Source organism: Lolium perenne, chromosome 7 (assembly GCF_019359855.2).
Source record: "Lolium perenne isolate Kyuss_39 chromosome 7, Kyuss_2.0, whole genome shotgun sequence".
NCBI lineage: Eukaryota > Viridiplantae > Streptophyta > Magnoliopsida > Poales > Poaceae > Lolium > Lolium perenne.
The window spans coordinates 169607983-169631953 of record NC_067250.2 but is presented as its reverse complement, the minus strand read 5'-3'; the positions used below and the strand labels follow the sequence as shown (position 1 = coordinate 169631953).

At 43.5% G+C, this 23971-nt stretch overlaps 2 protein-coding genes across 2 annotated transcripts; one reads left to right on the top strand and one right to left on the bottom strand.

Annotated features, from left to right (window-relative positions):
• The first annotated feature begins 12630 nt into the window (after positions 1–12630).
• Positions 12631–14887, top strand: LOC127301022 (photosynthetic NDH subunit of subcomplex B 1, chloroplastic). Its single transcript, XM_051331228.2, has 6 exons — positions 12631–13368; positions 13476–13666; positions 13762–14019; positions 14101–14218; positions 14346–14431; positions 14541–14887. Exons 1-6 carry the CDS (start codon positions 12778–12780, stop codon positions 14719–14721), a joined length of 1425 nt encoding a protein of 474 aa, XP_051187188.1. The 5' UTR covers positions 12631–12777; the 3' UTR covers positions 14722–14887.
• A 340-nt stretch (positions 14888–15227) lies between these two features.
• On the bottom strand, positions 15228–23430 carry LOC127301021 (probable WRKY transcription factor 32). The gene is made up of 4 exons (XM_051331227.1): positions 22986–23430; positions 20888–21561; positions 20645–20791; positions 15228–16011 (listed from the first exon to the last, which is right to left on the bottom strand). The coding sequence occupies exons 1-4, from the start codon at positions 23322–23324 to the stop codon at positions 15606–15608; spliced, it is 1566 nt and encodes a 521-aa protein (XP_051187187.1). The 5' UTR covers positions 23325–23430; the 3' UTR covers positions 15228–15605.
• Between the last annotated feature and the right edge of the window lie 541 nt (positions 23431–23971).

The following is a 23971-nucleotide window of genomic DNA, read 5'->3' as shown; positions in this document are numbered from 1 at the left end:
TCTTCTGGCTCCGTCCCTCTTCTATGAAAATAGGCCCATTGGTATAAACTCCGGGGATTTTCCTGAAAGTTGAGTTTCTGCACAAAAACGAGACACCAGGGTAATTCTGCTGAAAACAGCGTTAGTCCGTGTTAGTTGTATCCAAAATACACAAATTAGAGGAAAAACAATAGCAAAAGTGTTCGGGAAAGTAGATACGTTTTGGACGTATCAACCAACACATGTTAAGTAAAATTTATTCAGAGCTGTAAAAGGAACGATATCAAGTAAGTATATTACGAAGATATCCCACTAGAAGATGTATAACCAGACAAGTTAGGGGTAAGTAAAATCTATCCAAACTTGTGAAACATTTGATAGTAAGTGATAAATCTAAGTTAGATGAAGTAGTATAGACCATGATGAGTCAATCATGGGAGGTAAGAAAGAGAGATAGGAATAAAATATGTCTACTTACAGGGTAGAGTTGTTAATCATATATGATTCACCTGAGAATCGTTATGAGATGGACTAGAACATCATAAATACTTAGGAGGAGTACAATAAGAAGTCAGGTGTTCAACAATAGTGCAAGAATTGTGTTCCAAAACCATGGGAAGTGTGCCAAGCACATCATGACCATATATGTATGGTAGAAACACTTGGAAGTATTGGAACTATATTCCAATAGTTATGTGTTTAGAGTAGACACGTTAGAAACTAGTGATACCATGTGAGGTAGTCCTCCACAAAATAGAAGTTAAGTTAATACTTCCAAAGGAAATTAGGTTAACCTTAACTATCCTAGACCACTTTGTTTCAAGTTTATCTCATTGCAATTGTGCAATTTAGGTAAATGTTAAGACAAATAGTAGAAAGCCATATATTCGTGCTAAGTATCACGATACAGACCTATATTATGTGGTGTTATATACTACACATCTCAGCCTGATGTTTAGAGATGTCTCACTCAACTATTATATTCAGGCCTATGATGATGTGTATTATAAGCACAAAGCTGAATCTTCTTGGATTTTATTGTATTTTCATTGTTTGACTAGATCCATACATGAAGTTTGACTTTGATATGCAAATGCATGTTGCAATATCAAGCTCTTACTTGATGTTATAGATTTAGATGGTAAGGGTATTCATGTGAGGAAGTGACAAATTCTGAATATTTTGAAGACAGGATAAAGAATCATCAAAAGAAGGAAGCAAAATTGTGGGAAGCAACCACAATATTCTGAAGGAAGTGCCAATCAAAAATTCATGCTTTACCTCAACAGAGGAGTACTTTAGTACATAAGAAGCATGAAGGTGAGAAATATGATGATTATGGAGAAGTAGAAGCAGAACCATAGTCATTATGGAAACGGGAATGCATGGGAAATCACTTTGGATACTATATTCATAGTGGTTTTTCTTGCAAAATAAACCCTGAAGGAAGGAAGATGACATACGAAACCATAAGCAGATATAAGAAGACCACAGTTGGTATCAGAAGACCACAGTTGTGGTATAGGATCAATACTGCGAGATAAAGTAGAAGATGTCTCGTCCAGTTGATCAGAACCTATAATAGAATCCATTTTTGGTTAACAAATAGCCACAATTGGTATCAAGTAATTCATAACTGGATGATTCGTACCAAGAAGTTGTGAACAAATAAAACTTTATTAGCCAAATAATTGTGACATATAAACATTCAGTCGAAAGATACATGACAAATGACCACAATTGAGTGGATACACCACAAAGATTCTTCACAAGACCTTAGAAGAATATAAACCATAAGCTACATCTAGACCAATATTCTAACCATCAATCCAATGGTTGGAAGAAAAGGAGTTGAAGACCATAAGAAAACTCAAAGGGGTAGAGTAAAGATTGAGTTGGATATACAACGACTCAATACTTTGAGCAAGATAAAACAAGAAGAAGGTCTGAACTAAGGGGAAGTTCGAACTTATTTTCATAAGATTGTCGAACAAAACTTTCAGAAGGACGTCAGACCAGAAGCCGAGGCCTATACCTCGAGGAAGTAAGAAGTGGATTATAACTTGAGAAAGTGAGAAATATTCACTCAGAAGTGCGATAGCTCAAGTAAACTAAGGTTAATGAAGTTGGACGAAGGAAATATCGGAGACCAAACAAAGCTTTAAAAAGGCCAAAGACCGAAGAAGTTTGACCATACCAGAACCACAGACTAATTGAAAGATTCCTTTCATGGAACCTAAAGAACCCAAAATAGTTATAGGTATCAACTATAAACCATGATTGGAGGGACTAAATGAGTCTCATACATTCTTAGGGAAATAAACCATCATGACCATTTCCATAGTAAGTACCTTACCAAATACCATTATTGCAGTTTTGGTAGTAAAGGAAAACAAAGACCTATTTACCAATTAGGAGTATGTTATCAGATTAGTCATCAGATAAGACTAACAGCAGCAGAAGAAGTCCCAATCATTGAATCTTCAATGAGAAAGGAAACCAGCTTATAGAGTTGGAAGAAATCAAAGAATTAAAGTAAGAAGTCAATGTTCTGAGGAAAACACTAATGGACTCCAGGAAGAATCTGGACAAGGGATATATGCAATTATATCCAATGAGATCACCATGGAGTTCAAGAAACGTTGTAGTCTGCACAAGTCAGATCCACACTCCGGAAACGTGAGAGAGTTCAAACTTCGAGGATGAAGTTTAGTTTAAGGGGTAGAGGCTGTAATATCCTAGGTATTGGGGTTACAAAAATAGAGGAAACATATATGTGCATTGCATTCATGCATAGAAAATCTGGGGAATTTTTGCGCTTTAAAGTAAAACAGTCACAGTAACTGAAGTTTCACTTGACCTTGGTGGAATTGAAGTAGCTCCTCAAGTCAAGTGCTATAAACCTCAGTGTGACCTTTGTTAAAACCTAGTTTTGGGTAGATATGATTTGACCTAAAGGGTTAGATCAAATGGAACTAAAACCAACACAATAACACTTTAATGAATGATCAATTGCTTGATCTTATAAAAGATCATAACATGGTATTCCTTGCCATAACATATGAACATCTATTCAATTGGAAATCAAGTAACAATAAAATGGAGAAACTATTGTTAACTTATCTTTTCCATGTCTTAAACAAATAAATAGTCCTACCATGAACCTCATGGTATTTCTTGAACCAAACTTTTGAATTTAACACCAACACAAGCTTATCATTAAACCATAGAGATGGGAGAGGTTTATACCCATCAAAGAGATAAGAAACAAACTCTAAATTATTAACACTTAAAAGTTGAGCAACTACCTTGAGGTACAATTGAATTCACTTTAAAACTAATTACCAAATATGGTAAAACACAAGGACCTAAGTGCATAAAAGCCACATATTCTGATTTTAAGCATAAATTATTAAATATGTGGAATATCATAAAACTAAATTCATTTACATTACGAATTATAGATCAAGCTATTTGAATAAAATAAACTATGAGTATTTTGAAACTCATATGGTCATGCCTTGTAGAAATCAAACATCACCATTCCAAAGGTATAACCCTTGTCTTTGATATTATGATCCCAATTACAATATAAGACAATCACATATGATATAGTGACTCACCCACAGGACAGAGATTTGGTGCACATGGGCACCAGTGATCTCTTTTTTTAAAAAAATAAAATCATATTTTTGAGTTTCAAAAAATTCTGCAAAAAAATCCACACATAGTCAAAGATGTACCCCACAAACTTGCAAAAAATCAATTTCAAATACTTAATATTTTGAGCTACACAAAAATGACAAAATTGTAGATCTGAGTAGTCATTTTCAAATCTCAAAAACATATCAGATTTTGTCATTTTTCTCTAGCTCAAAATAAAAAGAATTTCGGATTGGGATTTTGCATGATTGTGGGATGTATCAATGACATTCTTCAGAATTATTTTCATGATTTTTATAACTTGTAAAAATATTTTTAATTTTTTTAACATAGCGAGAGCACTGGAGCTCGGGAGCTAAAAGCACTTTTCGCTCACCCACAAGCATAAAATCATTCACAAGATATTTAGTAACAAAAGCCACTTGGCTATCCAAAGATAAATCACATAAGAGGATAATACCAATGCCACATAGTATCAAAATATCTACATAGCTTGAATCCTAAGTTATGCCACCTCATGCTTAAAGGATTGCTATGGATGATGAGAGCATGCCAACCAAGCACCTTACCCACCAAATCAAAACAAGAGTCACCCACCTATGTGTCATGATATTAAAGCATGCCCAAGCCTATAAAAGGAGCCTCACACTTCATCCATTTCATCATTTTCACCATGATGAAAGAAAACCAACACATTGAGCCACCCCATCAAATAGTTAGGATCAAGATGAAGCAGCTAGGAGGTGGAGGCATGCCACAAGATGCAGGTTTATCAGAATTCCTGAAGAACAAGCTACAGAAGATAGCAAGGTAGAATTCTTAGGAAGACCACATATTTAGATAATCACATCATCATTCCTTGAGTAGAACCCTAGATTATAATACAAGTCCTTGTGGAGTGAGTGGGGTAAATGGTATAACCATAGCCAAATACTTCTAGTGATACTTTGGGAAGCCCATACCATGCATGATCATCACCATTGGGTAATGATCATAAACCTTAAGAACTTGAAGTAGAAGCCATTAAGAATAAGTTGATCATGTCTAATACATGATCATACTCTTGAGGTATGTGAGGATAAGTAAAATCCTAATAGGATAAGTAGATATTATTCACCACATGAAATCTTAGGGAAGTAACTAGTAAGCAACCCTAGGCTTATATCCCAACCTTAACTTGTGAATCACTTGGTGATCCTAAGTAGAACCCTATCACATCTATATTCCATTAATTCCTCAATTAAGGACCTAAGAAAACCTTAGAGTCAAACTCCATATTTTATATGGTGAGAAACCATTCATCCATATAACCAAAGTTAACTATAAAAAAGAACCATAACCACTTTAGTTACTTTAATGATAAATTGAGGATAGTAATAGAAGTTAATTGGGAGAAGACAAAACTAATTCTCAAGTCCTTAGTAACTAAAGGAGAACCTCAACTATTAAGCAAGTAACCACCTTATCATGGATAGGGAAGACTAAACCCTAGTTGGTGCATCATTTGGGTGATCACAAATATAAACCTAGTTCACATTTGAGTTCCAAACCATATGCCATTAGGTGAACATCATTAGAACCCTAGAATTGCTCACAAACTAACTCTTATGCTTCAATTATTGAACCTAAGATTAACCTAGTGCTAAATACTATAATTAAAACCAGATGTGTGATCAACCACTTATCCTTATAATTAGACCAAACCATGATGAGAGTAGTATTTATATTTCAAGGTGTTATTAAATATAATCCCAGTGCTGCCTTTGAAATATGGTTATAATAAAACCTACAAGACCTTAACAAGCAAGTGCTCACATAAAATCATGTGCAAGTGACAAATTCCTCAAATAGAAACCAAGCACTAAAAACAATATATGAAATACTTTGAGTTCAAAGTATTAACTCTAATCATTCCAAAGGATTTGATTCATAAGAAAAAGGAAATCCAAATGAATATATAAAACCATACCTAAAATGAAAATTCCAATAAAGCTTAAATATGTTAAATCTTTATTTAGAACAGCAAGGCATGTAACTACCATTACAGTAAGTCCTATTTAAAATAGATAGCAATATGTGCAAGCAGAATTGAATTCAAATTTGAAATCAACAAATGAAAATTGAAAACAGAAAAGAAAAAGAAAGAAGAGAAGGGCTTACCTGGCAGACCCGAGCAGCCCAGCAGCAGCCTGCCTAGCAGCCCAACACCACGGCCCAAAGCTAGCCCGATACCTCTTCGTCCCAAAATATCGGGGAGGAGCTCGTCCTCATCCCCTCCTCGCGCATGGAGGACAGCACGGAGCCGTGCTCGCCTTCTCCCTCTCCCTGGCGACCTCCCAGAGCTCGGCGTCGCGACGAGGCGCGCCCTAGGGCCATATAAAAGCACAAGGACGAACCCTAGCTCGCTTTCTTCCTCCTCTGCTCGATCTCCCCAATATGCCAAAACCCTAGCCCGCACAGACCCCGAGCATCGCCGCCGTTCAGAGCATTCCCAGACCTCGCCATGGATACTATCGTGATCGCCGTCCTCAACTTGCTCTGTATGCAAGAGGAATCGACCTCCAGCATTCCGTAGCGCCACCGTCGACCTCGTCTTTTCCGACGATGGGAGCTGGTGATTCCGGCGAACCAGCCATCCCCTTGCCTCGCCGTCACGCGCGTCGTGATCCTGGTGAGCTTCTGAGTCCCATGGCATGCCTAGCCCGCTCGATTGCATTCCCTAGCTACGTCGCACCGTGCACCTGCGAGCTCGGCCGCTCGACCTCATCGTCGGCCAAGCTCCGGCGACCATTTGTAGGCGGCGTCACCACCAGTAGGTTCATCTCGTCGCCCTCGTTCGATTGAGCACGCGCACAGCCCCACGGGAGCACCCTATCGCCGGCGTCAACCACCACTGGCCGCCGGTGAGGCACAAAGTTGCCACATCGACGCCACTGTGGCAGCCAGCGTGGCGTTGGCCCACTGGTCAGTGAGTAGGCGTAGGTTTAGCTGGGTGTGCCTAGTAGATTTTGTTCTAATTCAGATTCATTAATATCTGCAACTTTAAAGGAATTTAGAAAATTCATTATAACTCAGAAAAATATAATTAAAATATCAAAATTCTTAGAAAAGTAAACTCTATCCAATAAAAATATAATATGAAATTTTTATTTAAAATAAAAATTAATTATTTAATACTTGTTATTTAAGCCTTTTATTCTAATTATAAATTCAATTAAAATCCAATAATTAGGAAAACTTCTTAAAATAAATAAAAACCAATCAGAAAAAAGAAATAAAACATTAAAACTAATTTTCTTTATTTGTTATTTTATTAATTCCTTATTTAAGGGGATTAAACCCTAATTAACAAATATCTTAATTATTAATTCTTGAAAATTAATAAAATACCAAATCCAATATTATTTTTATTTCAAAGTTATTAATAACTTCAAGTTTATTAATGAAGTTATTAATCCAAGAATTATAGGGTAAATAGGAAGACCTAGTTCCATTATAAACAAAGTGATAAACACATAATTCCATGTGAAACCCTAATACCATTAGGAACCCTAGCTCCATTAATTCATATGAACCCTAATTTGTTTCTAACCTAAACCCTAGGTTAGGAGATGTGATCATGATATCTTCCTTTCAATCATAGAACCATAATAGCAACTCAATATTTGCCATGACCACATAAAAGGTTGAAGCTCTATCACTAAAAAATTAGTATCCCATGTGTTTATCTTCATCAGACCTAGATGATCAAATAGGGTTAACCAAATATAAACCCTAGTTCCAATCCTCAGAGACATCAACCTTACCTATCCATGCTTAGCATCACACCATTGTAATGAACTCCAACAGCAACTATGCCCAATGTTTTAACTTACATTCTTATACCAACTAAACCCTAGTAGAGTTAGATACATATGAACCATCATGTTTAAGAGCCAACTATTTCTTACTTAGTGAATCCAATAGCAAACCCTAGACAATCTCACCCTTAATTGAAATACTTCTTATTACTTAAGAAGTATGTTCTTCAAAAGTTATTCTTTTGAAATAAATAAGGAGTACCCATCAAACTTACCTAATAGGACCTCTAAACCCTAGCTAGCTATCCTCAGCAAGATGAACCCACCTTTATAGCAACCATGTATAAATAATTGCTTAGGATACCTAGGCTTAACTCAACCTCACAAGCCCTAGGTGTTGATGAATCCAACCTGGTTGGGATCCATCCAATCCTTAACCTAGAAACTAGTTGGAATCCATAGTAAACCATAGAACTCCACAACCATAATTATCATACTTGTTCTTCATTAAAGAACATGTTCTTCCAAAGTTATTCTTTTGAAATATACAACAAGTAATCAACAACCATACACTATAGGACTTAAAATTGACAACTGTATTCTACTTATTATACAACTACTATTCCTTGGTATGTATGATTATTATTATGCATTCTAGCACTTTATGATTCTAAGGCAACAAAATCCTAATAAGAACCTTGTTTGTGGAATTACTCTAAAAGTGCAACACACTCTAAACCAATCATATCAACTCACTAATCCTAAATCGTCGGGGTTAGGTCACGCTTAGAGCGATTGCATCTCATACTTATGCATTATTGCATCCTTGCCAATCTTTTAAACATCGTCCTTACCAAACGATGATGCTATTTCAGAATTTGGAGTTATTGCGTATCGAAGACCTTGCCTGCATAATCCTGCAGTCAAGAAAGGCAAGTTCGTCGCTTGCTCATGTTATTTGAGTATTTTTACCAAATTACTTGCAAAGTACTATGTTTATCACTATTGCATCAAAAGCAAAACCACTATTTTCATAACTATGAATATGACTATGTGGTTGGCAATGGAACCATGGAATGTGTTGACATGGTGGAGGTTCCATTGCAATGGGTTTATATCCATCTAGGATTAAACAACAAATGTCGTCCAGTGATTCTTGTGCCGTAAAACTTGTGTTAACCATAAGATCTGGAATGGGACGGACTAGTCAATTGTATTTCCACCTCTCGTACATCAACGGATGCGCTTACCGTAGCAGTTGTGGCTTGCGAGCACAACCGGAGGGTGGGGATCCCACTCTAATTCCCCACGGTAATGCGGTCTATGATGGGTTGCATCTACCGGTGAAGGAGTTTATGGTAGAGCCCAGAACTGTTGTCGCGGTCGGGGGCCATCCTTAATTGGAGTAAGTACACCGGCGAGGACCCGGGGTCGGGGATTGCAACAAAGGGTGGGTGTGCGAGGTAGCGGAGGAATATAATTGGTTATGACCTTATACCGGGCCTCACACCAAAGGAAGTGTGGATGGGAAAGTACGCCCGGTTGGCAACAAGGTTAAGATCTCTTATGGGTAAAGCAATACACCTCTGCCAAGTGTAATGAATCGTAACTTGTCACTCCCTGTTCCTAGTTTGGAACTGCGAACGCTGCCGGAAAGGAACTCCATGAAGTTCTAGTAAACCAGTGAAGGCTGACGGACATAGTTCTTCTGAATAAAAGCAACCTTTTGAAGAAATGGTTATGAAAACCTGCATTGGTATTAGACTTTCTGGTCTAATGCTGTAGCTAGTGCATTAAACACCTCTTTCCTATAATGAACTTGTTGAGTACGCTCGTACTCATACCACTCTTAAATCCCCTGCTTAGATTTGGAGGCATAGAAGGAGGATCTACAGTGCAACTCGAAGACCGAGGAGTCAACAACTACTTCACGGGACAGGACCCTATCAGAAGAGTCAAATACCACATCCAACAAGGAGAATACCTAGATTAGCAATATAAAGGAACTAGCTTCCTAAACCTAGCTCCTATTTAGCTAGAATCTATTCATAGCCTATATAGCTAGTTAAATACTCTACAAATAGAGTTCGTGATAAGACTAGACTACGAGTCGTTCTTCTGGAGTTTATTTGCAGTTTTACCTCATTGTAAAGTAGGAGGCTGTGATGATCTTATGTAACAGAGTCAATGTTGTAATTCTATAGACACGCCTTGGACTCGCATATGTTTCTGTTGTACCACTCTGAGCGATATAATACTAGTGGAACGGTGTTTCATTGGTGTTATATCAGACTTGCATACTACACCATGCAGTGGTATGCCGGGTCACCACATAGAGCTTGTCATGAGAATAAGTACAAGCTCTAAAACATCACATGGATAAGGTCCAAATAACAACCAAGAAACATGATGCAAGGATGCAAAGGTTTGAGCTCTCCGAAGGATATGATCAAGTTACTCACTCGAGAGCCCTCTTGATAGAACGACAACTAAACTATAAACCGGTCTCCAACTACACCATGAGACCGGTGAGAAAGAAACCCTATCAAGAGCAAACCTTAACCTTGCGCATTCCACTTGAGCTCAATGATGACGATCTTGACCTCAACAAGATGGAACGCCTTTCTTGATTGTGCTTGCTTGACGAAGTCTTGTGGATTGCTCCCCCATAATCCACCATGGGAGAGCTTCTTCTTCGGCGCATACTCACATATCCATGATCACCATATGGATTGCAAGAGTCAAGCAAAGGATCTCTTCGAGATGGCTCATCTTGAACTTGCACTTCATTTCTTCATGGCAAGCTTCAAGCTTATGATCTCTTCGAGTTGGCTCATCTTGAACTTGCACTTCATCATGTTGATGTCTTGAAGAACTTGAGGGCTCACTTCATCTTCATCTTCAAGACATACTTGACACTTGATCTTCTTCATTAGCTTCTTATTGCAATCTTGAAGCCAACCTATGGTTCAAGCATTGCCTATGGACAACTCCTACAAATATAACTCAATGCAAACATTAGTCCATAGGGATTGTCATTAATTACCAAAACCACACATGGGGGCTCCATGCACTTTCAAGATTTGCATACCATGACCATTGGTCGTGTGAACGTTGTCGCGGCCCTTGTACTTCTCATGGGTGGTGAGTTTGCTCAGCTCGTTGGTGATGTGGTCCATGGCACCGGTGTCGGGATACCAGTTCGTGTCAACTCCGTAAGAGGCGGCATTTGCAGATTTGTCCTGGCGCTCCACATCATCATTGGAGTCCTCCTTGTTGCGGTCTTGATAGCGCCACCAACACTCGTTTGCGGGATGTCCATGGATCGTACAAATTTTGCAGGTGACATCAACAAATGGAGTGGGTGCATGGTTCTGACGGCGTCGACCACCATCACGCCGGTTGCCATCATCGCGGCGGCGTCGGAGCTACCATCATCTCGACGATCGCCACGGCCACGGGGACCACGATCATCATCACGATCGCGGCGGGTGCCATTGCCACGATCATCATCACGTCGGTATGCACGGTCATCACCACGGCGGTAGCCGCGGTCAGCATCGCGGCGGTAGCCACCATCACCACGACCGTGGGGCCCACGATCATCATCATCAGCGCGTCCACGAGGGCGTGTGTCACCCTGGCCGCGACGAACCAGGTTGACAGAGGGAGTGAAGCTGTCGCCTCTATCCTGAAGCATGGAGTGACGAAGATCATGAGCAGTTAACTGATCGCAAAGTTCATCAACAGTGATACCAGGTTGTCCATTACCAGATGCGACAGCGTCATTGTATGTCCCGTCAAGGCCATTGAGAAGGTAGGTGATGAGTTCACTCTCATCGAGGGTTTTGCCGAGGGCGACCAGCTCAGATGCGTAGCCCTTCATCTTGGCAAAAAACTACGCCATGGTCATGTAGGCCTTCTTGGTTTTGTTGAGAGCTCCTCGCAGCGCGTTCACCTTGGCAGGAGACGCGGTGGAGAACATGCGTGTGGTGGCGTTCCAGACGGCCTCGGTGGTCTCGATGCCGAAGACATGGGGAGGAGCTCAGGCGAGAGCGACTGCAGTAGGTAGCTCACGACTGCCTGGTCGCGCGCCATCCATGCAGCATAGGCAGGGTTGGAGATGGTGATATCCTTGCCATCGGCGTCCTTGGATGGAAGGAGTTTCGCAGGTGCACGGTCAGTGCCTTCAAGGAGACCCATAACCATGGCACCGCGGATGGCGGGGAACACCAATGTCTTCCAGAAGAGGAAGTTGGAGCGCGTGAGCTTCGTTGCCGGCGGAGCGCCGAGGGGAACCATCGAGGAAGAAGCCATCAGATCTTGTTTGTGGTCGTTGTCATGGCGGCGGCCGAAGAGCAGGTCTAGGGCGGCGGCTGGTCGTATCGTAGGTTCTCGTGGTTGTTTTTGAGTTTTGGGTCGTGTTGTGGCGGCGGCCGGAGCAGAGGGCTAGGGCGGCGGCCGGAGCAGAGGGCTAGGGCAGCGGCAGTGCAGAGCACCGCGGCGGCGGCAATTTTTTTGGATCGTTCGGCGGCTAGGGTTTTGGAAAGAGGAGGCTCTAATACCATATAAGCGGAAACGATACCTCTCCCTGGCTCGTGTTACGTGTTTATATATGGGTAGAAACAGCCTCTACCATGACGTACATCATACGAGTATAATACAAAATACATGTTGTCGAGCTATCGTATGGGCAGCAGCCAAGCAATAGCAGCTAATGCATGCGCGCGGGCAGCTAGTCAATCACGGCCACGTCCGGCCGCCACCCGAACCTTTGGCTCCTCACGCTCGGCTCTTTCCTGTGCGCGACCGTCCTCGCTTAATTCCCAATCTTGTTGCTGCAGTCACGAGCGTGGGCGGCGGCCGCACGGGGAGATGTACCTAGGCAGCAACGCAGACAGTTCTTGTGAAGAAGATGATAACTTTTCGAATATTCCTTTTTTAGTTTTAGTTTACGAGGTCTGTTCTGCGTCAGCCGTTTTACGACTTGTAAACACGTTCTGGAGTTTTTCGGACACCACGGAGCACGCTCGACGAACGTCCGCCGGCGATCGCATCCCCTTTTTTTCTAGTTCTCAAAACTTTAAGTGTGATGATTCGGATTCTAGTACCGTTGAGCGTGACTAGTATGCTTCACTTGCTACATAAAAAGAGGACAAGAAACCAAAACCCAAATGCCACCATCATCATCCCCTCTCCTTCACCTCCACACATCCAAAAAATCAAAATCCAAAGCCCTCCTCTCTTCCCTTACCCTCTCCTCTCAGCTGAGAAGAAAAAACAGTAGGGATATCCAAAGCCAATCCATCACAACACTCTACCACTGCAAGAACAAATGCAAACACCAACCATGTCCACGTCCATGGCGACGCTCACGGCGAGGCCCACGTCGACGGTGCCGGGGGCGGCAGCGAGGCTCCCCGCGCCGAGGCAATGCTACCTCCTGCCAGGCCGCCGGGCCGGGCTCGCTGGCGGCGCCCCCTCGGCGTCATCCAAGAAGAAGAACCCATGGCTTGACCCGTTCGACGACGGCCCCGATGAGGACTTTGACTACACGGGCGTGTACTCCGGCGGGAAGCAGGAGGAGGACCCGCGGCCGCCGGAGGACCCCGCGAATCCATACGGGTTCCTCCGGTTCCCGCCGTCGTACATGCCGGAGCTGGACAGCCTCGCGTCCAAGGTGCGCGGCGACGTGCGTCGCGCGTGCTGCGTGGTGTCCGGCGGCGTGTACGAGAACGTGCTCTTCTTCCCCGTGCTGCAGCTGCTCAAGGACAGGTACCCCGGCGTGCTCATCGACGTGGTGGCGTCGGCGCGTGGGAAGCAGGTCTACGAGATGTGCAAGAACGTCCGGTACGCCAACGTGTACGACCCCGACGACGAGTGGCCGGAGCCAGCCGAGTACACGCACCAGCTCGGCGTGATGAAGGTACGGATCGACCATGGATGCACTAGCTACGGCTGCGGATTTGCTTCATCGACTAACTGAAGCTGAACGAAGACGTACCTGTCTCTGATTTGTGCTTCGAATGGCAGAATAGGTACTACGATATGATCCTGTCGACCAAGTTGGCCGGCACGGGGCACGCGCTGTTCCTCTTCATGTCGTCGGCGCGCGAGAAGGTCGGCTACGTTTATCCAAACGTCAACGGGGCCGGTGCCGGGCTGTTCCTCACCGAGATGTTCAAGCCGCCGACCACCAATCTCTCCGACGGCGGGTACAACATGTGAGATTGACGATCATTTCCCACAAATACGAAGGCAAAGCCGACTATTCTCAAGGACGCGCATACTGAAACTGCTTGCGTGCACATTTTATTAGGTACCAGGAGATGCTGGAGTGGCTAGGCCGGCCGGCGAAGGGCGTGCCGCAGCAGCCGATACCGCCGCTGAGAGTGTCCATCTCCAAGAAGCTGAGGGCGATCGTGGAGGACAAGTACAGCCGTGCCGGCGTCGAGAAGGGCAAGTACATCATCGTCCACGGCATCGAATCGGACTCTGTCGCCAACATGAAGTCCAGAGGAGACGACGACTGCCTCCTGCCCCTCGAACAATGGGCAGAGATTGCTAAGGAGATGAGGTAATTCGTCTTCTCCAGCGCTTGGCATTGTGATACATACTACAGCTAGCAGCTGTGACTGATGGTCTCTTTGGCATGCAGCTCTGGAGGCAATGGACTGAGGCCTCTGTTTGTGATGCCGCATGAGAAGCACGGAGAAGAGATCGAGGACATTGTGGGCAAGGAGACCAGCTACATCTTCATCACCACTCCTGGACAGGTAGGTTCTTAATCCTCATGCTCTTGCTTGTTCAGACAAATCTTTTGCAGACTCGAGCCGCCGCCGTGAATCATCATTTTGACTGTGGAAGCGCGATTTTCACTGCGTCCTCTCTGTTCACTCACAGCTCACCTGCCTCATCAACGACGCCGCCGGTGTTGTCGCGACCAACACCGCCGCTGTCCAGCTCGCCAACGCCCGTGACAAGCCATGGTAGACTCACCAGATGGAGCTGTCCTTTTGTAGTTCTTACTCGTGCAGTTAGCTATTCAGACGTGCATCTTTGGGGATGAAGTGCTCACGCCATGTTTTTCTTATCCAGCGTGGCGCTCTTCTCTTCTGAGGAGAAGGCAAGGGTGTTCCTGCCGTACGCGGAGGAGAAGAAGAGCTGCACTATCGTCGCGTCGACGACAGGGAAGCTGGTCGACATTGACATTGAGGCGGTGAAGAATGCAGTCAAGGACTTCCAGCCCGCTCCAAGCTTCGCGTTGGCACAACAGTGATCATCTTTATTGTGTTGTAAATAGATACGCACAGCAAGCTCAGCTGACCAACAAGAGAGGCCGATTCAGCACACATGTATAATGTCACCTTTGGTTTGGAACTTTGGATGGCAAATCAGAAACCACAGATAAACGAAGAAGCTCATCAACAAATTGCCAATGACCATACCCCAACTTTTTAGCCATGCAGATCATCGTGTTTAAGCTTTCACCGCTGACTACCCAAAACCCCAACAATTTATCTCTAAGATAAACCTATGTAATACAAGTCAATTAAAAGAGACTCCAGTCTTGTTGGCTGGAGGCATTGCCAGAATTTGTTAAGGGTCAAGGCGGCCAGCGGATTTGCTGAGTCGTCGATTTTTTAATGGAATAGCACGTTCCATGTCAAAAAAAAAAGGGATCCAAGCGAGTACTTCGTATGCAATATCTTCACTCTTCAGCACTATTATGTGAGCATCACAAAAGAATACTGGAATATAAATACCAAGTCCACAAATAGTGCAGGTCCATAAACTATAACTTGCATACTTCATGAATATAACAACAAATAAATTCACCATAGCTCGGATCAGTTAGTGTTTGCAACAAATCCAACTAGAACAATACAGTTAAAGAGCCCCACACATTAAGGTTCTGTGTCTTCCTTGTTGCTTAGCCTCTGTAAGTGATACAGTACCTATAGCTATACAGAGGGATCACAGCTGTAAGTTTCATGGCTTTCTGAACCTACATTCTCCATCGAAACTTATGTCAATCCGGTGGTGCTCCACAGAATGCTGACCGCTCATCTCATATACAGAAGCTAACACAACAGCTCACAGAACCAATAAATATAAATACCATAAATTAATGCTAGTTGAATCCAACCTAACCTCACAGAATCAATTGTTTTGCACAGGAACTATGGCAGAAGTATCTTTTAGGAGGGAACTCTTCATGTCATCCGGGTCAGTTTTTATGCTGAGCAGGGTTTGTGCACTCTCCGGAGGCTTCTTATCTCCAAGTTCTAAACCCGTGACCTTAGCGGACTCACTGTCAGCCGCCTTCTGTGTGCTGGTTGGAGATTTCCCATCTGGTGTCAAAGGCAAAGCGCTGGGTAGCTCAGCGATGGTTACTGCTGAAGTGATCACAGAAATAGATCCATCCCTCAACTCGTTGTTGCTTCTAAATGGTTGATCGTGGTTGTGCTTTCCTTCATAAGTTACTACCATATTGTTTACATCATCCGGTGCTTTTTCAACGTGCTTACGGACAGGACATCCATCATGTGTGCAGCGGTAATAGCTCCTGTGAAGGTTCAACAAAAATCAATATCATTAAAACAATACCGGCTGAAACAGCATATTAGGGCAGAGAATAATAAACAATGCTTATTTTCTACGAGCAACCGGCAAGAGAGCTGCCAAATCATTTAAAGTAGTAAGAAAAATTTAGAACGATGAAAGCTTAATAAAAATGGTTTTGTCACACAACATGAGAGTCAAAAGTTACACTTTGTGTGGCAACTGTTAATGATATATAACGTAATTAGCTTATGTTACATAGTTCCTCCGTCCCATGAAGGTTGTCTGAGATTTGTCAAAATTTGGATGTATCTAGATGCTATTTAGTGCCTAGATACATCCAAATTTTGACAAATCTTAGACAACTTCCATGGGACGGAGGGAGTAGCTTTGTTCTTTGTGAAATTGATGTTGGTCATGTGCAATTTTCATATTGTGCAAATAAGATATTAGAACATATCTAAGTCACACCATAGACAATGATCTCTAGCAGATTTCAAACATTTGAAAGCAATTTAATACAAGACAGCTAAAAAAATGTGTGGGGAACTTGTGATCTTTGGACATCGGCAGCAGGGTTGTAGCAAACAAACAAAAAAATCATAAAATTGAACAAATGCACATTAAATTTTTGTCAAGCATGACTCAAGTATGGAGCACCAATCAACAAAGTGCAACAATCCAGATGCCTTAAGGAATACAGTGCATGATGGAGGTGTGCATCGAATAATAAACCAATGGCAACAGAGTACTTTTGTCCTTCAGTGCCCATCTACTAAACCAAATTCCAACAGTATACTGACTAGTATTATCGTGTTGGTACTACACCCATGTGGCCCATCCCTTTACACTCAATATCACGCCCATACTATTGTAGCGACCACAAGCTCAATGGCTAAGGGCATCTCCAGCTGCGCGACCCATAACAGCGACCCAAATGATCTGATTCTGTCCGTTTGGATCGTGCCGTGTACGGAATTTGGGTCTGGGTCGAGCCTGCCAGGCCAGCGCCAATAGCAGCGTGACCCATTCGGTCCGCGCTGGCCATTTTGGCCGCAGACAACAAATCAATTGAATTCAAATAAAAATTAAAAGCGTGCAAAAAATTGAAAAACATCTCATTCATTCAAACATAATTTTACATAGGAAATAAAAAAGAAAAAAACCACACCCTAATTCCCAGCGCTGCCATCTCCTTCTTCGCCGGAGACGAGGTCTATGAACGGCGGAGGCGTCTGAGCGCGTCTGGCCCTTGCTGCGCCCACGCAGGGATCGCCGGCGGCATGTACTTCAGCGGGTGGGGCATGTACTGCGGTGGAGTTGTCAGCAGCAGGCATCTCGTCCTCCAATGCCTGGCCGTCCGTCGACGCATGCAGCACCGGCACCCTGGCTTTGTTGAGATGCCAGCCACCAGGTAGTGAGACATCGCGGTGCCGGCACAGGTCGGCCCCCACCGCCGCTGGCACTCCAGCACCTGCCGTGCTCCCGTGGCGGCAGTGGCTGGTAGCACGCCACCGCTGCGGCGGCAGATTTCGTCGTGCAGGTGATCGATGTGGCAGAGCGGTCCGGCGACATCGCAAGGGGCTGACCTCGGCATCATTGTCCGTCTTCTTGAGCCACTTAGGCATCTTCATCGACGGCGGTGTTGGTGGTTGCATCGGCAATGGTTTGCTGGCAATGGCTCTAGCCGTGGGAGTGGGGAGGAGAGACGGGCACAGAGCCAGTTTAAGTAGCCCTGGCCATCAATGCCGGTGCAGGCACGCGGAACTTCTACCGTCAGGTTGCAGTGGTCAGCGATGGCTTTGATGGCTATGGCTGTTGCCGTCGGTCAGCTTTCTACCGTCAGGTTGCTTCCAGCCTTCCATGCAGGCCCATGGTAGACGCGGGAGGACACGTGTTGTCCGCGCATACGCATATGTTCCCCAAATTTGGTGGAAGGATGGGTCGTGCTGGATAGGTTGGTCCATTTGGGTCGCACCGCTGGAGCGTGTGCACACGGTCCACCTATCCGCGCGGACATTTCGGACGAGCCAGGACCAGATGGGTCGAGGCGTCGAGCCGCTGGAGATGCCCTAATAGCAATAGGTGAGACGATGTGTAATCCCAGGTACTTGTACAGTGCGATCACCAAAGGGACAAGAGATATCAGCTCTCCGATAACCGATATATGACAAAGTGGCATGCTGACCAAGAGAGTGACCACCACTAATGGCATGGCTATTTTTCACAAGAGAAAAAAACATGGAAATATATGTATGGTACCGGTTATCGCAGGAGGTCAAGAACATGATGATTTGAGTTAAGATTCTCTTAGAAAGTTTGTTAAGGTCCCTCACTATGCTAGGGACCAAACACATGCTCAGAGGGCAAGAAAGAATTATCCAAGTATCTCTTTTCCTTTCATGGTTCATTCCTCCGTTGGAGCAATGTGCACTTAAGCTTCCAAACCACTGCCAACATGGCACTACCCAAGAGCAGGTATCTTGACCTCCTGTGCGTGACACGCCATCAATCCCATCCAACCATAATACCATTTCGAGTTCAAGATGATGTCGAATGAGGCATTCAATTTCCACAAAAAAACACAATTGGGTATCATCTGTGCAAATATTGTATGGACAGTTTCAACTTCAAACACGTGAAAATACCAACCAGCATCATCAGCCAGCAGTTCAATGCAAGAACTCGGTACCCAGAGGTGTTGCACGAGGGATTCAGTTTCCATAATACCATTTATAGTACCTAAGACTGGTGTTGCATGAGTCTTTCAGTTCCCGCAAACACAATTTGATCTCGTTTGTGCAAATATTGTATGGACAATTTCAACATTAAACATGCGAGAAGTGGAGGATACGACGAGCTTTGCCAGCTGCCAGTTCAATGCAAGAACTCAGTATCCCCAGAGGCCGAGGTCTGGAAAAAACTACCCCTCCAGTAAGGCTAAAAAGACCTAAGGAAATAAAGGTATAAACTGAATAGCAAGAGATAAAGCACCTCTATGACTAAAATAATGACTTAAGGGAATATAGGTATTACTGTAGGTTGAAAAAAGTGGGGCCCAGAGTCAGGGGCAGGCCTAGGATCTTGAGCATGGGTATTCAAAACTGTAAAAATATTTTATCATATACAATAAAGGTTTAAAAAAATTAGAGTATGAACTAATAAATATAAGTATCCCATATTTACTTGAGAAACCCTCACAATGAAGGATAGTTGTGCTTGAGAAAAGTATGAGTTTACCAACATGGGATCTTTTTATACATCTGAATCTAGATAAGCTTGAGACACTTATTTTGGATAAGAGAAAGTAACAAAAGTACATACAGCTTTAAAGTATCGAATATGTAACACGTACAAATTTCTAACTAATAGTTGAGTTAGCATGAATACATGAGTAGAAATAACACTATACGAGCCTTTTTATAATAAATGCACATGCAAAAGAATTATTTTGAAAACAAGGAAAAATGGAAAACATGGGGTTTGAACCCTGCACCAAACGTCCTAGCAATTCTTCCAAACCAATTGAGCTACTCCGTCCTTTTATGTCATCATAGGATAGCTTACTTCTATTATACATATTCCATAGAACATTTGTATACCAGTATTTGCTCAAAATATTTGGGTATTCAACTGAATACCCTTGAATTGAAGTAGGCCCGCCCAGCCAGAGCTCATGATCCACTTTGAGGACACAAAACAATGAATCAAAATAATATTAGGCGATATTGCTCATTGGTCATTACCATCACAAGGATCAAACTGAGTTGAAAAATATCATCCAATTGATCACTGACACACGGTCCTGGAACCAACATGTCAACCTCAAAGTTCAAGAAAGTGCTACGTGCTAAGCAGGCGGTGGGGCCCGGTGCCCCCGAACGACTATGAGTTATGTTAAACACATCAGGTTATGGAGGAGGAGAGTGGCTTTAGCAGAAAGTGAAGAGCATGGTGAGAGCAGAGGTGGAGCAGTGCATGGCGAGGGCATATGCAGAGCAGTGCATACACCCGTTTAAGGTAGAAGAAGCAGATCAGAGCAGGCATTGAGGAAGATGTGGAGGTCAGCAAAGAAAGAGGAAACAAATTTCTTTAAGGCTCATGTGGAAATCGTAACTGCTGAAATAAACCAGGACCGACCACGACTGTTTTGATGCGAATATCTGGACTGTCACTGCATTGCAGATATAATCCAACTCCCACGCCTGTCTCTTGTTGTTTTCCTTCATCAAGCTTCGGAACCAGCACTGCAACCTCTGGTTTGCCAGACTGCCAGCTCATTCATCGGTCCTCTCTTGCAGATGCTTTACAACCAGCCCTCTTACCTGCCACCGCTTTGGCTCTGAGCCAGTCACGAACTAGCCTACCTTCTAGACCCGAACCATAGCGATTTGTGCCCCACTGACTGAGGACCTAGGTGACTGCCTAAACAAGTAGACAATATTTAGACCTGTTTTTCCCCCAATTTAGACATATTTGCGATGGTACTGACCTACTGTTCTCATAAATATAAGGTTGTGCTATTAACATCACTTTATAGTACTGTATTCAAATTGAGATTAAATGTGCACCATCATTAAGAACAACCTAGAATAGCACCACTGCAGTAACCATGAGTCAGAGATAGCAGCACACACCTGGGGTTTGGATTCCCCTTCACAATTTTCTGGCCATACTTGCGCCATCTGTACCCATCGCTCGTCTTCCCAGCCTGGACGATCATCTTTTGCTCTCTGACAGTTCGGAGAACTGGAGTTAAGTTAGGTGTTGTGGCTTCGATTATCCTGTTCAAAAACCAATACAATAGAGAAAACAAAGGTAAGAACACTAATCACAAAAAATATTATATAACGTTAAAAATAGTGCCACGGCACAATGACCTTCGCTTTGGCTGTGGCTCTGCACTAGGATGCTCATCTTCGGATTTGTTACCAGCATCCCCTTCACAATCACTTGAGCAAAAGAGCTGCTGTTCAGATTTTTCAATGACAGCAATCTGGTTTAATTTAGATGTCGGTGTACGAGAATCCATAATGTCGCTGTTCACAAGCCGCAAGGTTTCACCGCCTCTGGGGGAAACATTGATGTGATGCCCTTTCTCTTTTACAGATCTGGTCTTCTGTGGACGCTCATGACTATGTGTACCTTTATATATGATTTCTATAACACGGCCATCAGGAGAATGCTCAACTTTCTTTTTAGCCAAACAACTTGAGCTTGTACATCTGTAGTAGCTTCTGGAATTATCACTACTTTTCACTTGCTTCTGACCATACTTCCTCCAATTAAAGCCATCACCCACCATATTTACAGTAGCATGACGATGCAATTTTGACTCAGATGAGGATGGGCTTTGTGCAATTGGTCTGCAAATACTTCCCTGAGCTAGTGATGGTTCTTGCTGTAGTGGCCGAATAGCTTTAGGTGTTATAGGATGAGGAAACGGACTTGGCAGCCCTTCTGAATATGCAGATGATGTTGGTGATTGTAGTTGCATTTGTGCATGAGCTGTAACACTTGCCAAAGCTGCTTGATGACTCATTGAAAAATGGCCCTATTTTCAGAAAAGATCATAAAAATCCAATTAGTAAACCAAAATAAAAACCCTAAGGTTCTTGTAACACATATTCATTACTGCATTTCTAGCAAGAGACAACTGTGGGCATGCTATAGGAAAGACCATCCCACCAAACTATATGTATCAATGCAAATCTCTGTCTACCCATGAAATTATGAAGTAGTTCAACCAACATACCAACAACTTATGAATTTTGTGGAATAGTGCACAAGATTAGGCCAGTCCTAATCTACATAAAAAAGTAGAGAAAACCAATATATATACAATGCATACTGACCTATATCTTCCTGTTTAACTGTGATCTACTGGTACTAGCACATATATGATAACGAACGGTACATATTGCAACAACTAAAATGAGGTGAAAAATACAGTAACAATGAATTAAGTAAACTGCCCATATCTATACAAATTAGTGTGTTGGTTTGATGTTACTCCTTGAACCAAGTACAAACTTGTTCTAAATTCAATATATTTTTATTTAACATCATCAAAGTTGAGCCGCGTATGCATATCTATATGTGTTATTCGTTGGTGAAATTATGACACCTTCCTTGAACAATTAAAGTGCAATTGCAGAGTAGAGTTGAAAAACTTTGTTGAGTAACTTGTGTCCACGATCTATGTAGCAACACTATATCGACAAACGTCCTAAGTGTAGAAAAATTGACACGGATCATTCGAACTGAAATGCAATACATGTGTGGGTTTTGATAGTTTAACCCCAGGGATTCAGTTTCTTTGACACCACTAATGGTGTGAAAGCAAATCTTACAAGGACATGTAGCAGTAGCCACTATGATTGGATAAGATGATAAATTGATGACTTAAAAGTGTTGTAATCACTCAAGACGCTACCTAGGCACCTAGCAGTTGTAATGTACATGAGTTCCAAAGCATGACCGCTATACCAAAAATGTATTATAGAAGTACTGAGACAGAAAAACACACAAGTTTGGGCACATTGTGTGACCCATATTCCAAGATGTTGTCGATTATTGGAATTTTTAATTCCAATCTGGATGTAATATTATTAAAGTAATGCACGAACATAGGCTAGGAAGGATAGAGCAGCATCAGCTATGACATGGCAGATGATATCATAGTTACTTGTCTGCCCAGACTGGCGAAGTTAACAAGGATCCAAAATCATGAAACACGCATTTCTGTATCTGGGCTGGAGCGGTAACCATATTGTTCGTTCAGAGGTGTCTGAACAACAACAACAACAACAACAACAACATACAGTGTGTTTATCCTTGAGACTAGAAAGGAGCTGAGATTGAGAAGGCTGCACCCATAAGCATTATATATCATACCTCGAAACTTTTTAAAGGCACATTCAATCCATGATAATAAGATGGCCTGGCAAACAAAAAGAAAAGAAAGAGCGCACGCACCGCGAAACCCGGAGGAGCGATGAAGCAGGGCACAGCCAGCATGGGCACGGCGAGGATGGGCGCATCCGGGCTAGCCCCGGCCGGGCGGCGCGTGGCGTCGATCTCCACCTTTTCCTTGTCCTTTTTCTCCAGTTTCACCTTGGGTCCCGCCTCCTTCTTCTCCATCACCTTGGGCTCCGGCTCCGGCTCCGTGGCCGTCACCACCGATTTCCCCGGCTTCGTCTCGGCTAGAGGCGCATCGGGGGCTTCCGGCGGCGGGGGCTTGTCCACGTCGGGTGGCGAGGCCGCCGGGGCTGGGTGCTTATCCTCCGCCGGCGCGTCCGGCTCGCCGTCGGCCATGGAAGTGTGGAGAAGGCTAGGGTTTGGGAGGGTAGGAGGTGGGTAGAGGTGAAGGAGAAGGGGAAGGGGAGGGGCATCCACTTTTGACTGGGATTGACCGGAGCGGGGCTGGTAGCACTCGTAGTAAAAGCCAGCTGGAGGAGTAACGGACGTTAGTACTCCGTAGTACTCCGTAGTTAGAGAGAGGAAGCCGTCAAGGTCAAACGGTCAAAGCTAATGCCAGGCCATCACAGCGGTAAAGGATAGAGGGCCCATGCCAGGCCCAGCCTAAACTTCGCTAAGAGCAATTCCAATAGTATAGCCAACTGCTGGCTATAACACGATGCCATATCATTTGTAGTCATCTTATAGCTAACATGTATAACATTAGTTTTCAAAGTTTGTCTGCATCATTGGTTCCGTGTTCGAGTCAACTCTATACGTCACGGCTCTGGCGACGAGATGGGCGATTCTGCCCTACCGCCGCCGCCGCTACCGTATGAGAGTCCATCGATGCGCCGCAAGGCGATGAGGGAGTCTGTACGCATCACGCGTCGTTCACGGAAGGAGGGGCCTGGAGGAGTCCGGCCCGTGTACGAGTTGGGAGAGGCGGAAGCTGCCGCCATAAAACCAAGTCTTTCGGTAAACCTAGATTACAACTTTGATCC

Excerpts from the sequence above, each read along its gene's own strand:
- LOC127301022 (XM_051331228.2), top strand. The coding sequence starts at position 12,778 with ATGCAAACACCAACCATGTCCACGTCCATGGCGACGCTCACGGCGAGG. Across the intron at positions 13,667-13,761 it reads TCCGACGGCGGGTACAACAT|GTACCAGGAGATGCTGGAGT; the intron begins GTGAGATTGACG and ends ACATTTTATTAG. Across the intron at positions 14,219-14,345 it reads TCATCACCACTCCTGGACAG|CTCACCTGCCTCATCAACGA; the intron begins GTAGGTTCTTAA and ends GTTCACTCACAG.
- LOC127301021 (XM_051331227.1), bottom strand. The coding sequence starts at position 23,324 with ATGGCCGACGGCGAGCCGGACGCGCCGGCGGAGGATAAGCACCCAGCC. Across the intron at positions 21,562-22,985 it reads TCGCTCCTCCGGGTTTCGCG|GGCCATTTTTCAATGAGTCA; the intron begins GTGCGTGCGCTC and ends TTCTGAAAATAG. Across the intron at positions 16,012-20,644 it reads AAGGGGAATCCAAACCCCAG|GAGCTATTACCGCTGCACAC; the intron begins GTGTGTGCTGCT and ends GAACCTTCACAG.